Genomic DNA, 13648 nt, shown 5'->3' with positions numbered 1-13648 from the left:
TTAGCTAGAAATTGATACCAGGTGAGAACCGCCACTAAAAATATGCTACTATATATATTTTTTTCAGAATAGAATAGAATTTTTTATTGGCCAAGTGTGATTGGACACACAAGGAATTGGACACACATTTTCATAATATGGCAGCCTTAAAATGCATCGGGACCACAAATCCCAGAATGCCCTGGAGCAGGGGTCTCCAACCTTGGTCCCTTTAAGACTTGTGGACTTCAACTCCCAGAGTTCCTCAGCCAGCTTTGCTGGCTGAGGGACTCTGGGAGTTGAAGTCCACAAGTCTTAAAGGGACCAAGGTTGGAGACCCCTGCCCTGGAGGGTCCAAGATTAAGCAGGCAGGTTTCTATGCTAGCTTTTGTTTGATGCCTCCTAACCGTCACGGCTTGTCACAAAGCGGCTGATCTGTGTTCTCTTCTCTTTCTCCCTCCATGTCTCCCTTGCGTAACAGATGCCTTGTCTTTCCCTTTTCACGGATCAGGACGAAGTGGTCGTGGAGTCCACAGACCCACAAAGGAACAAAATGGACAAATTAATTGAGATCCTCAATAGCATGAGGAATAACAATAGCAGCGGGGTAGACTCCAAGCTCACCAACTTCATGGAGGAGGCTCAGAATTCCACCAACTCCGAGGAGATGCTGGGCGAGATCGTCAAGACCATCTACCAGAAGGCCGTGACTGACCGTAGCTTCGCCTGCACGGCGGCCAAGCTGTGCGACAAGATGGCTCTCTTCATGGTGGATGGCACCAAGTTCCGGAGCCTTCTTCTCAACATGCTTCAGGTAACCGGATAAATTATTGCTTCGGCGCCTTCAGGCGTTCCTTCGCTGGCCGGGTGAGATCTCCATACCATCTGGCCCCTCTTCAAAAGCAAGCCGGCATTCCTTTTGCACCCAATTAATTTTAGAAAAATAAAAACAGCAGGGGGAGAGAGGGAAGGGGCGGTAGCATCTCTTGTTTGTTGACATGATGCGTTTCATGGTTACAGGGAACCGTTATAATTTTTATAGACGCGGCCGTCCTTCTCCAGGCCTATTTTAAACGAGCCCTTTAGCAAACACTCAGTTTTTCGAGGTGCGATTCTTCTCTGTTCTTCATATGGGGAGAGGGGGACTGCTTTTTTTGGGGGGGTGGGGAGAGGAGAAATGGTTGAAAGGCTGCCTCTGTTGATCTATGGAGAGATTGGAGGGTTCCCCCCCCCCGTTTTTGCTTTGCTTTGAACGTTGGCTTGAGCTCAAAAAGCCGGCAACAAACGAGCCTGTTTTATATAGGGTTTTTCATCACATTTGAGTAAATTTGTATGACTCCTAAGGCCCAGTGAGGTGAAAGAGCTAGCAGGGGAAGAAAAAACCTCAATCAGGGCCCAGGGACAGGAGGACTTGCAAAAGAGTTGGTGGGAAAGAAGATGGAAGAGTTTGGGGAACTGAATTTATTGTGCTGGGTTGAAATAACCAGCTAGATAGTTTGGCTGCGAGTCTTCGGTTTTATATGTATTGTGTGTGATCAGTGGAGTTTCTCTTCCACCCTCTGGTTTTTTTAGTGGATCATGTACAGCAAGGGCGTCCAACCTTGGTAACTTTAAAGACCTGTGGACTTCAATTCCCAGAATTCCCCGGCCAGCATACAATATATCATTTTTAAAGACTGACTTTGAATAGGAGAGCTTGAACTGTCCATTTTGTCTATATCGGAGGGCGAATTTGCATTTTACAAAAACTGCTAGTTATCCTCTTCTTCACCTTTCTCCAGGGAGCAAGGTCTTCGTGCAATATGTCTGAAGGATATTTGCTTAGCAAGATGGGCAGCTTATACCTTTTATAAACAAACAAACAAATAAATAAATATGGTCATTTTTGCCTCAAGTCATTTGACTTTCTGGGCTTAGTCTTAGTGGACTAGGTATACCCTCTCTAAAATGATCTGCCCCCTGCCTGGTGCTTTTGGTCTTCCAATGGTGTACCCATCACCACTGCTGCTCATCTTCTCTTTCTTTCCATTCCTCCCAGCTTCTTCTCCTCCAGTTGACTAATTCTTCAGATAGAGGTCTGAACTAGGACAGTTAGACCTCTGTGTTGATTTGGTGATCCACCAGTTTGTTTTCTTGACTGTCCATGCTATTCTCTTCTCCAATGCCAAAATTCATAAGTATCAATTCTCTTCTTATTCTACTTCTTCAAAGTCCAGCTTTAGCTTCCATAAAGTGAGGTGGAATGGAATGGAGTAGAGTAGAGTAGGCTCAGGGGCTAGGACGTTGAGCTTGTCGATCGAAAGGTCGGCAGCTCGACGGTTCGAATCCCTAGTGCTGCCGTGTAACGGGGTGAGCTCCCGTTACTTGTTCCAGCGTCTGCCATCCTAGCAGTTTTGAAAGCACGTAAAAATGCAAGTAGAAAAAATAGGGACTACCTTTGGTGGGAAGGTAACAGCGTTCCGTGCGCCTTTGGTGTTGAGTCATGCCGGCCACATGACCACGGAGACGTCTTCGGACAGTGCTGGCTCTTCGGCTTTGAAACGGAGATGAGCACCGCCCCCTAGAGTCGGCAATGACTAGCACGTATGTGCGAGGGGAACCTTTACCTTTACCTTAGAGTAGGGTAGGGTAGGGAGGGATGGAATGGAATGGAGTGGAATGGAATGGAATGGAATGGAATAGAATAGAATAGAATAGAATAGAATAGAATAGAATAGAATAGAATAGAATACTTTATTTGGCCAAATGTGATTAGACACACAAGGAATTTGTCTCTGATGCAGGAGCTCTCAATTTACATGCAAAGCAGCAGAGTAATAACCATCATCAAAATAATGATGATACCAATAAGAGGGGGCAACAGAGAAGATGACAAGGATAATAATAATAATAATAATAATAATAATAATAATAATAATAATAATAATAATAATAATAATAATAATAATAATAATAATAATAACCAACCTAACCTAACAGTTTCGAAAGCAAGTAAAAATGCAAGTAGAAAAAATAGGGACCACCTTTGGTGGGAAGGTAACAGCGTTCCGTGCACCTTTGGCGTTGAATCATGCCGGCCACATGACCACGGAGACGTCTTCGGACAACGCTGGCTCTTCGGCTTTGAAACGGAGATGAGCACCACCCCCTAGAGTCGGGAACGACTAGCACATATGTGCGAGGGGGACCTTTACCTTTACCTTTTTACTCATATATATGCTTATATATTGTATAATTATTTCATGCTTATGCTTATATATACTGTGTGACTAAATAAATAAATAAGAGATTGGGCAACCATGGTATAGGGTTTCCTGCTTGAGCAGGGGGTTAGACTAGAAGACCTCCAAGGTCCCTTCCAACTCTGTTAGGAGCTGGGATGGCTTTTGTGGTCATAGCAGAGAGCAAACACCAACAAGTGACTCACAGCTTGGAGCAGCAGGAGGACCCAAAAGATCAGGGCAAACTATGGGCCCTTTATGACCTGTGGACCTCAACTCCCAGAATTCCTGAGCTGGCTAGCTCAGGAATTCTGGGAGTTGAAGTCCGCAGATCGTAAAGGGGCCGCAGTTGCCCATCCTGGCAAAAGAGACTTAGAAAACCCCAGGTTTATTTTGTGGTCCGTTCAGAGCTGGATTAATTTTCCCCGTCACCTGCTACCCAGTCACGTAGGAGCTGCTTGGAACTCAGTAGCTGTGTGCCATCTGGACAGAAAAACAGTCCTTGTAGCTTAGCTCTCTCCCACCTCCCTCCCTTTGTTGCCTGCCCCCTTGTTGACCTGGAGCTGTGAAAGCAACCCCCCCACCCCGCCCCACCCCTCCGCTAACCGAAAGCCTGTTGAAGAATGAGAGACATCTCGCACGAGCTTTAGGCGATAGACGTCCTCAGTGACTCTTTCTCTCAAGCAACCCGCCACCCACGAATAATCTGTTCTCACTGTCAAAGGGGGAGGGGGGCTGTTGTTGTGGGGGGAGGAGGATCTGCTGTTTCTCGTAGATTGGATGAATCCTGGGATTAGCTCTGGCTGTGTGTGTGTGTTTGTGTGTGTGTTGGGTTTTCTACATTACTGAACAGATGGCTGCAGAAACATTGCAGAAGAGACCCCATGGAGTGCAGAGGGGGTAAGACTACACAATTTTGTCATAGCATCCCATCTTTCCCACCTGGCGGATAAACAGATTCTGGAGCAGATTCCTGGTCTCCCAGCTTGGTGTATATTTGGGTCTCTTTTTATGGCTGGCCTAAATAGACCAAATTCTATTTTGGTTCCAACCTGGGAGTAGCTTGTTTTGCTCTGTTCCATACCCATGCAAAAGTCTCAGGTCTATGTGAAAAAAGTGAGGTTCTACATTTAGGCAAGAAAAACAAAATGTACAGTATATGTGGTACTTCGCTCAATAGTAGTAACTGTGAGAGGGATCTTGGAGTCCTAGTTGACAACCATTTACATAAGAGCCAGCAGTGTGCAGCAGCTGCCACAAAAGCCAACACAGTTCTGGGCTGCATCAAAAGAGGGATAGAATCAAGATTACATGAAGTGTTACTACCACTTTATAATGCCTTGGTAAGGCCACACTTGGAATACTGCATCCAGTTTTGGTCGCCACGATGTAAAAAAGATGCTGAGACTCTAGAAAGAGTGCAGAGAAGAGCAACAAAGATGATTAGGGGACTGGAGGCTAAAACATATGAAGATCGGTTGCAGGAACTGAATGTCTAGTTTAATGAAAAAAAGGACTAGGGGAGACAAGATAGCAGTGTTCCGATATCTCAGGGGCTGCCACAAAGAAGAGGGAGTCAAGCTATTCTCCAAAGCACCTGAAGAAGCAATGGGTGGAAACTAATCAAGGAGAGAAGCAACTTAGAACTAAGGAGAAATTTCCTGACAGTGAGAACAATTAATCAGTGGGAAAACTTGCCTCCAGAAGTTGTGACTGCTCCAACACTGGAAGTTTTAAAGAAGATATTGGATAACCATTTGTCTGAAGTGGTGTAGGGTTTCCTGCCTAGGCAGGGGGTTGGACTAGAAGACCTCCAAGGTCCCTTCCAACTCTGTTATTCTATTCTTATTCTATTCTACTTAAATCCCAGTAGACCTCAGCTCCCAAAGGCCAGCATGGTTTAGATCTTAAAATGTTGGATTAGATAGTATAGATAGTATAGTATAGAATTTTTATTGGCCAAATGTGATTGGACACACAAGGAATTTGTCTTGGTGCATATGCTCTCTTTGTACATAAAAGAAAAGATACGTTCATCAAGGTACAACATTTACAACACAATTGATGGTCAATATATCAATATAAATCATAAGGATTGCCAGCAACAAAGTTAGTCATACAGTCATAAGTGGAAAGAGATTGGTGATGGGAACGATGAGAAGATTAATAGTAGTGCAGATTCAGTAAATAGTTTGACAGTGTTGATGGAATTATTTGTTTAGCAGAGTGATTAGGAGGTAACTCTCGATCCATCATCAACATGGGTACCACCTGGGCGATGTTGGGCCAGTGGAGATCCCTCTTAACTCAACCCACCTCACCGGGTTTGTTGACGTGGGCAAAACTTGAATGAAGGATGCTGTGTTCATATGAGGCCTGGTGTCTGTCCAAGCACTTCTTCCAGATCTAGTCTTACCAAGGCATTATAGAAAGCAGTAAATCTTCACATGATCTTTATCCCCAACTGTAGAAGCTGGAAGCTATTTTTCTTGGGAAGCTTCTGCTGGCCATTGTTATAAATATTAGCCCTCCCATCTCTGGGCTGTGTGGAGCCAGGAGGTTAGTTGGCCTGCCTGTAAACTCCCGGGGATGTAATATAAGTTAAAGTATTCCTCTGCTGAAATGTGCAGTCTCTTTATAGCCGAGAGGTGTCTGCTCCTGAACTATGCACAGAGGAGGGTATTATTAGAGCAAGCCTCACTGGTTGTAACAGAACCTTGTTCTCCTTAGCAACCATTTCCAACAACATGTCAAACAGAAGGATGTGATACCTTTCAGGAAAAAAAGGGTAGGTAGGCTGGGCTGAGAGAGAGAGAGAGAGAGAGAGAGAGAGAGGGAGAGAGAGGGAGTCCCAAACTAGCAGATCTCTTCCCTGTTTCCAGGACCGCCGGATTGTTGCAAAAGAGAGATGTAGAAACAAATGCATAAAACTTTCCTAAAACAATTCTTATTATGACCGAGTTGTTATGTCTTGCCATTATCAAGTAAACAAGGGATAGAATCTGGGGAGGATATTTTTAATGAATACGTTCAACGCCTTCCTTGACTGTTGGTCTGCCAATGGCTCGAAGTGTCATTCTTTCGTCTCCAACCAGCAAATGGGTATTTTATGCCCTCCGTTTTTTCCATAGATTTAATGAACCATAGATTTGTGTTTTGCTAGGAGTATGTTTATCTAATCTCTTGACAGCATTGATGATCTTACGTTGTTTGGGTAATGAAATCTCTGCAAGAAAACAACCAAGCTCAGAGAGCACCAAAGACCCCTCATTTCAACCTTGAGCTAAAAATATTCTCCTCTATTGGAATCTCCTGTCTTTCCTAGTTTGCAGTCCCAAAGGCACCCAAGTAATGGATCCTTAGAGGAAGGGGGGAAATTCAATGCCCTTTTCTGTCATATTCTTACTGTTTTATATTTTTTCATATATGCCTTTTACATTTTTAAGGATAAATATTTTGTAATGCTTTACCTGCAAAGTATCATGCATAAAATAATAACAGCAGTGTTGTTTTAAGCTTTGTCCTTGATACCGCTGGCTAGAGTAAACTGTGTCGATCGTGTGATGTCACTGTTCAGGAAATCCCAAGTTCTAATCCAGTGTCGTGTCCCACTCCTCCGCTGACGGCCGGGTCAGGGAAATCCGAATCAGGCTTGCCTCTGCAGCTCTGCCCAAAGTCCTAGCAAAGTCCTCAGAGCAGGCAGGAGACCAGAAAGTGACTTCAGCAAGATAAGTTCGACTTTTGCCTGACTCAGAGACTGCCAGAAAGCAGGTCCTTTATATAGGCCATGGGGTGTGGCTCCATGACTCAGCACTCATTAAGGCCTGCCCCTCCCTTCCTTCTGTTGCCTCCGCCTATCCAATCTTCTGATGCGAGGGTCACTCCAATCAGCTGTTGTTGGAAGTAAACTTTCCTCAGGCTCACATGCTGTGGAGGAGGGGGAGGGGTCTAGCTGCTCCGTTTGCCTGGGCATGCAGCCAGGGCTGGGGCTGGGGGATGCTCCCTCCTCTGCAGCCTGCTTGGGCATGGAGCCAGGGCTGGGACTGGGAGGTGCCCCCTCCTCTGCAGCTTGTCTGGGCATGGAGCCAGAACTGGGGCCGGGAGAAGATATCCAAGATCCCTTCCAACTTTGTTATTACGAATTAATTGCTGAGACTCTAGAAAGAGTGCAGAGAAGAGCAACAAAGATGATTAGGGGACTGGAGGCTAAAATATATGAAGAACAGTTGCAGGAACTGGGTATGTCTAGTTTAATGAAAAGAAGGACTAGGGGAGACATGATAGCAGTCTTCCAATATCTCAGGGGCTGCCACAAAGAAGAGGGAGTCAAGCTATTCTCCAAAGCACCTGAGGGTAGAACAAGAAGCAATGGGTGGAAATTGATCAAGGAAAGAAGCAACCTAGAACTAAGGAGAAATTTCTTGACAGTTAGAAGAATTAATCAGTGGAACAACTTGCCTCCAGAAGTTGTGAATGCTCCAACACTGGAAATTTTTAAGAAAATGTTGGATAACCATCTGTCTGAGATGGTGTAGGATTTCCTGCCTGGGCAGGGGATTGGACTAGAAGGCCTCCAAGGTCCCTTCCAACTCTGTTGTTATATTATATTATATTAATTAACTAATTAATTGGATTTGATCCACCCATTGCCTGCTTTTTGGGATTAACATGAGAGACAATCTATTAGGAAGCTTGCCTGCATCAACCCCTTTGAAATGAGAAGCAATGTTAGCATTTTTCCATCCTTAAATCGTCTTGGAGGTGTTGGGAGTGCATGTTTGATCAGGCTGCCTAATCTTTGGCTCGGAATCTGGAATGTGCCATCTCAACAGGTCAAGGTTCTAAGAGGCTAAGGCGGATCTAGACCAGTGTTCTTCAAACTTGGCAACTTTGCTGTGTTAAAATGTGCCCCCATGCTGGCTCAGGACTTCCTGAGAGTTAAAATCCACACATATTAAAGTTACCAAGTTTGAAAAACACTGGGGTAGAGTGTTAAGTTTTCCTTTTTTGCAGGTGGTAGTGCAAATTCTATGATCAACAAAACATTCCCTCCTATTCACTTTTAGCCATGCGCTTGGACAGCACTCGGCATTTCTGTGGAGAGGAGTATCATTTTTTTTTTAAAAGCAATGTCTTAAAGTAGTCTAGATAGTCCTCAACTTACAACCAGTCACTTAACAAGCATTTGAAGTTACAATGGACTTCCCCAGAGCTACTGACAACCCAATTTTGAAGCTCCAATTTTATTATTTTTTTATTTTTTGAATTTATATCCCGCCCTTCTCCGAAGACTCAGGGCGGCTTAAACTGTGTTAAGCAATAGTCTTCATCCATTTGTATATTATATACAAAGTCAACTTAATTGCCCCCAACAATCTGGGTCCTCATTTTACCTACCTTATAAAGGATGGAAGGCTGAGTCAACCTTGGGCCTGGTGGGACTCGAACTTGCAGTAATTGCAAGCAGCTGTGTTAATAACAGACAGACTTAGTCTGCTGAGCCACCAGAGGATCACATTTTGGGCGTTTGGCAACCAGCCCACATTTATGATCGTGAGTTAGGATGTTTTTGCCAGAAACCGGTGTTTACTTCCAGTTTACAGCAAAAAAAATGCCCATTGGGTACAATAGGTTCATTCCACGACCACCGCGTTCATTTAACAACCAAAGCATTCACTAAATAACCAATGCAAAAAAGGTCATAAAATTGGGCACAGTCATATGATGATCAGCTTAATGACTGGCAGGACATACAACTGTAATTTCAGGCTCAATTACGTAAGTCGTAAGTCGTAAGTCAAGGATTACCTGCATTTGGATCAGCATCCCAAACAAAGGAGGCAGAATAGACATATTTCAGTGTTGTGTTTTCAGATTCTATCTGAACTGATTTCTGATTTGGGGGAGGGCGCTTTCCAAGTTAGTTATCAAGATTAGAGGAATCGTTTTTTGTGAGTGATCTGTGATTAGTTGCAACAAGCTAAGAATCCTCACGTTGGTGAATTAGGCATGGGGAATGGCCTTTGTATTATTCATACTAGCAACCGTTTCAGCCAGGCCACTCAGGGGAATTTGTAAAGGAAAATGAACCTTTATAACCCTGCAGCATCACACAGACAATCTGCAAAGAGCAATCTAAAGTATTTCTCTTTTGTTGTGCTTGTAATTTTTGTCTTTTTTTATCTTTGAGGGTTTTTTTAATACCCTATTTTTGAAATAAATAAAAATCGTGATGGACAAATGAAAGAGATAAAACACATTTAGGAAAAAAAATGGATTTCCCTTGAGTTTGAATTCCCTAAGTCCATTCTTCCCAAAGTATATCACTATTGGGATGTGTTGGGACTGCAACCAGGAGTGAAATCCAGCACATTCTAACAGGTTCTGGAGAACCTGGTAGCGGAAATTTTGAGTAGTTCAGAGAACTGGCAAATACCACCTCCGGCTGGCCCCAGAGTGGGGTGGGAATGGAGGTTTTGCAGTATCCTTCCCCTGCCACGCCCACCAAGCCCACCAAGCCACGCCCTCAGAATCGGTAGTAAAAAAAATTGGATTTCACCACTGACTACAACTCCCATCAACAACTCATGTTGATAAGCGTTGTAATCCCAGAGCATCTTTAGTAGCTATGAATTCTGTCAAGGTAGCAAAATTCCATGTACTCTTGGAAGATGCTTCAGCATCAAAATACATGGATGGATGGATGGATAAACAAAGAGAGGCGCACACATAGTCCCACAGGATATAGATAGTCCTCAAGTTACAATAGTTCATTTAGTGACTGTTCAAAGTTACAATGCCACTGAAAAAAAGTGGCTTATGACAATTCTTATTTATTTTGTTTATTTATTTACTTATTTATTTTGTCACAGCAACATATGTAAGTATCATACAAAAAGATTATATAGTATATAAACATATATATGAGTAAATATTAGGAGGTATAAGCGTATATATATATATATATATATATATATATATATATATATATATATATATATATATATATATATATATATATATATATATGGAGAAGAAAAAGAGAAACAATAGGACAGGAACGGTAGGCACGTTTGTGCTCTTATGCACGCCCCTTATGGTCCTCTTAGGAATGGGGTGAGGTCAATAGTAGAAAGTTTTTGGATAAAGCTTTTAGGATTATGGGAAGAGACCACAGAGTCAGGTAAAGTATTCCAAGCACTGATGATTCTGTTACAGAAGTCATATTTTCTGAAATCTAGATTAAAGCGGTTGACATTAAGTTTAAATCTGTTGGTTGCTCTTGTATTATTGCAATTAAAGCTGAAGTAGTCTTTAACAGGAAGGACATTACAATAGATGATTCTATGAGTTAAACTTAGGTCTTGTCGAAGGCGATGGAGTTCCAAGTTTTGGATTTCAAGTCTGGCGGGATAAGGTATTTTGTTGTTTTCAGAGGAATGGAGAACTCTTCTTGTAAAATATTTCTGGACACGTTCAATTGTATTGATGTCAGAGATGTGGTGAGGGTTCCAAACAGGCGAGCTGTATTCTAGAATTGGTCTAGCAAATGTTTTACATGCTCTGGTTAGTAGTGTGGTGTTTTTGGAAAAGAAGCTACGCAAGATTAGGTTTACAACTCTTAGAGCCTTTTTTGCTATGTAGTTGCTGTAGCATCCCCATGGGCAAGCGATCAAAATTCAGATGCTTGGCAACCGACTCATATTTATGACAGTTGAAATGTCCCAGGGTCATGTGGTCCCCTTTTGCAACCTTCTGACAAGCAAAGTCAATGGACAAAGCAGATTCACTTAACAACCATGTTACTAACAACAACTGTGGTAATTCACTTGACAATTGTGGCAAGAAAGGTTGTAAAATGGGGGTAAAATCCAGTTAACAACTGTCTCGCTTCAGCAGCCGAAATTTCGGGCTCAATTGTGGTCGTAAATTGAGGATTGCCTGTAGATTACCAATCCCACATAGACAGCGGCTTGTGAAGCTCTAGGAAAAATTTCCATTTCAGGGCACACACATTTTGCTCACCAAAATCCATATAGCTTTCTAATTTTTTCTGTGCCAGATGGGTCACTTGGCAGACAAGATCATTGGGTTCCACAGGCTCCTCAGAGATCTCTAGCCAGCATTAAAATCACTGCTTCCATATTGGCATAAAAATGTATCTTGCGATTGAACATTCCAAATGGCACCCAATAGTTCGAATTGCTTTTAACGTTAATTTGTCGCCCTGTCTACCTGATCACAAAGCTGAAACCCCTGAGAGACGAGCAGCCTTGCAATCAGAGACAGCCTGGATCATATTGGAATTCACAGCATCCAAGTGACAGGTTACAGGAGAATCCAGAATGTTCTCTTTGGCCATATCAACATCCCTGCTAAAACCTTTTTAATGCCTGTATCAGATGTCATAAACCATTGATTCAAGAGCCGACACTTAAAAAAAAAAACACCCTCTGTTTCCTATATGTGGCAAAGACTTTACTGAAATTGTTCCCACTGCTACCATCACCATCTCGTGAACTCCAATATTTATTTATTAATTATATTTTTATTCCACCTTTATTACTTTATATTACTTCATACCCAATTCTCCCTTTCCTCCTAGTTTCCGTACAGTTTTTCCCCTCCTGTGTGGCGAGTTGGGCTGAGAGAGAAAGAGAGAGGGAGTGACTGGCCCAAAGACACCCAGTCAGCTTTCAGGCCTAAGGCAGGACTAGAACTTACCATCTCCTGGTTATTGGTCCAAAGTCAACCAGCCAATTTTCATGCCTAAGGTAGGACTAGAACTCTCCGTCTCCTGGTTTCTAGCCCGGCACCTTAACCACAAGACCAAACTGGCTCAAACGGCCCTCAGTCAGGAAGTCCCTCCTCAGTTCAAGTTGAGATCTCTGTGCAAAGCTTCCAACTGGTTCTTTTCTTACCTGTAGATGCTTTGGAGCAGGGGTCTCCAACCCTGGCAACTTTAATCCTGTAGGACTTCAACTAGAGGGAGTCTCACGTAGCTCCCATGTGACACCCCTCCTGCGCAGACTGGACTGGCTTCCTGTTGCCTTTTGGGTGCATTTCAAGGTTTTGGTTACCACCTTTAAAGCGCTCCATGGCTTGGGACCTGGGTACTTACGGGACCGCCTGCTGTTACCTCATGCCTCCCACCGACCCGTACGCTCGCACAGAGAGGGCCTTCTCAGGGTGCCGTCCGCCAGACAATGTCGGCTGGCGGCCCCCAGGGGAAGATCCTTCTCTGTGGGGGCCCCTACTCTTTGGAACGAACTTCCCCCTGGTTTACGTCAAATACCTGACCTTCGGACTTTTCGCCGCGAACTGAAAACATACCTGTTTGTTCGTGCGGGGCTTTCTTAAATTGTTTAGTTTAAAATTTAAAATTTCTTTTTAGTTTTAACTGGGTTTTTTTTAGATTTTTTAACCATTTTTAATTTCGGCCACACTGTGTAATAAGTTTTTTAATTTATTTTTAACTGTATATTGTCTCTTTTTACCTTGGCTGTACACCGCCCTGAGTCCTTCGGGAGAAGGGCGGTTTATAAATCTAATAAAATAATAATAATAAATAATAATAATAATAACTCCCAGAATTCCCCAGGCAGCTTTGCTGGCTGGAGAATTCTGGGAGTTGAAGTCCGCCAGGATTAAAGTTGCCAAGGTTGGAGAACCCTGCTTTGGAGAATAGATCTACTCCCTCTTCTCTATGATATCCTTCCTATAGGGGAGAACTGCTATTCTGTCTCCCCTTAGCTTTCTTGTGTTCTTTCAGCTAAACATACATACCAAGTTTCTTTAACTGGTCTTTGTAGTTAAAGCCAAGGTTCCTATGCTCTGCCCCCTCATGGTGTACATCATACCTGATGCTCTACATGATCTAATGATCATTTACCTGATGCTCTACAGAGGAATGATTGAGTCTGTCATCTGCACCTCTCTGGTTTGGTTCTGCAACCCAACAAGACAGACATGGACTTCAGAGGATAATTAGAACTGCGGGAAAAAAACAATTACTACCAACCTGCCTTCCATTGAGGACCTGTATACTGCACGTGTCAAAAAGAGGGCCGTGAAAATATTTACAGACCCCTCACATCCTGGACATAAATTGTTTCAATTCCTACCCTCAAAATGATGCTATAGAGCACTGCACACCAGAACAACTAGACACAAGAACAGTTTTTTCCCAAAGGCCATCACTCTGCTAAACAAATAATTCCCTCAACACTGTCAAACTGTTTACTAAATCTGCACTACTATTAATCTTCTCATCGTTCCCATCACCCATCTCCTTCCACTTATGACTGTATGCCTGTAACTTTGTTGATTGTATCCTTACGATTTATATTGATATTGATTGTTTCCTGATTCCTTATTTGTACCCTATGACTATCATTAAGTGTTGTACCTTATGATTCTTGATGAAAGTATATTTTCTTTTATGTACA

At 43.0% G+C, this 13648-nt stretch overlaps 1 protein-coding gene across 4 annotated transcripts in view; it reads left to right on the top strand.

Annotated features, from left to right (window-relative positions):
- Positions 1–13648, top strand: part of CTIF (cap binding complex dependent translation initiation factor) — a 198640-nt gene that overhangs the window by 139781 nt on the left and 45211 nt on the right. For 3 of the 4 annotated variants that reach the window (XM_058171012.1, XM_058171010.1, XM_058171009.1), the window contains exon 9: positions 461–793. In XM_058171012.1, coding sequence (XP_058026995.1) covers positions 461–793 — 333 coding nt within the window. The remainder of the gene's footprint in view (positions 1–460; positions 794–13648) is intronic. The other variant, XM_058171011.1, reaches the window with a different exon arrangement.

The sequence above is a fragment of the Ahaetulla prasina genome, chromosome 2, assembly GCF_028640845.1.
Source record: "Ahaetulla prasina isolate Xishuangbanna chromosome 2, ASM2864084v1, whole genome shotgun sequence".
Lineage (NCBI taxonomy): Eukaryota > Metazoa > Chordata > Lepidosauria > Squamata > Colubridae > Ahaetulla > Ahaetulla prasina.
Note: the sequence above shows the minus strand (reverse complement) of the source record. Positions and strands in the feature narration are given on the sequence as shown.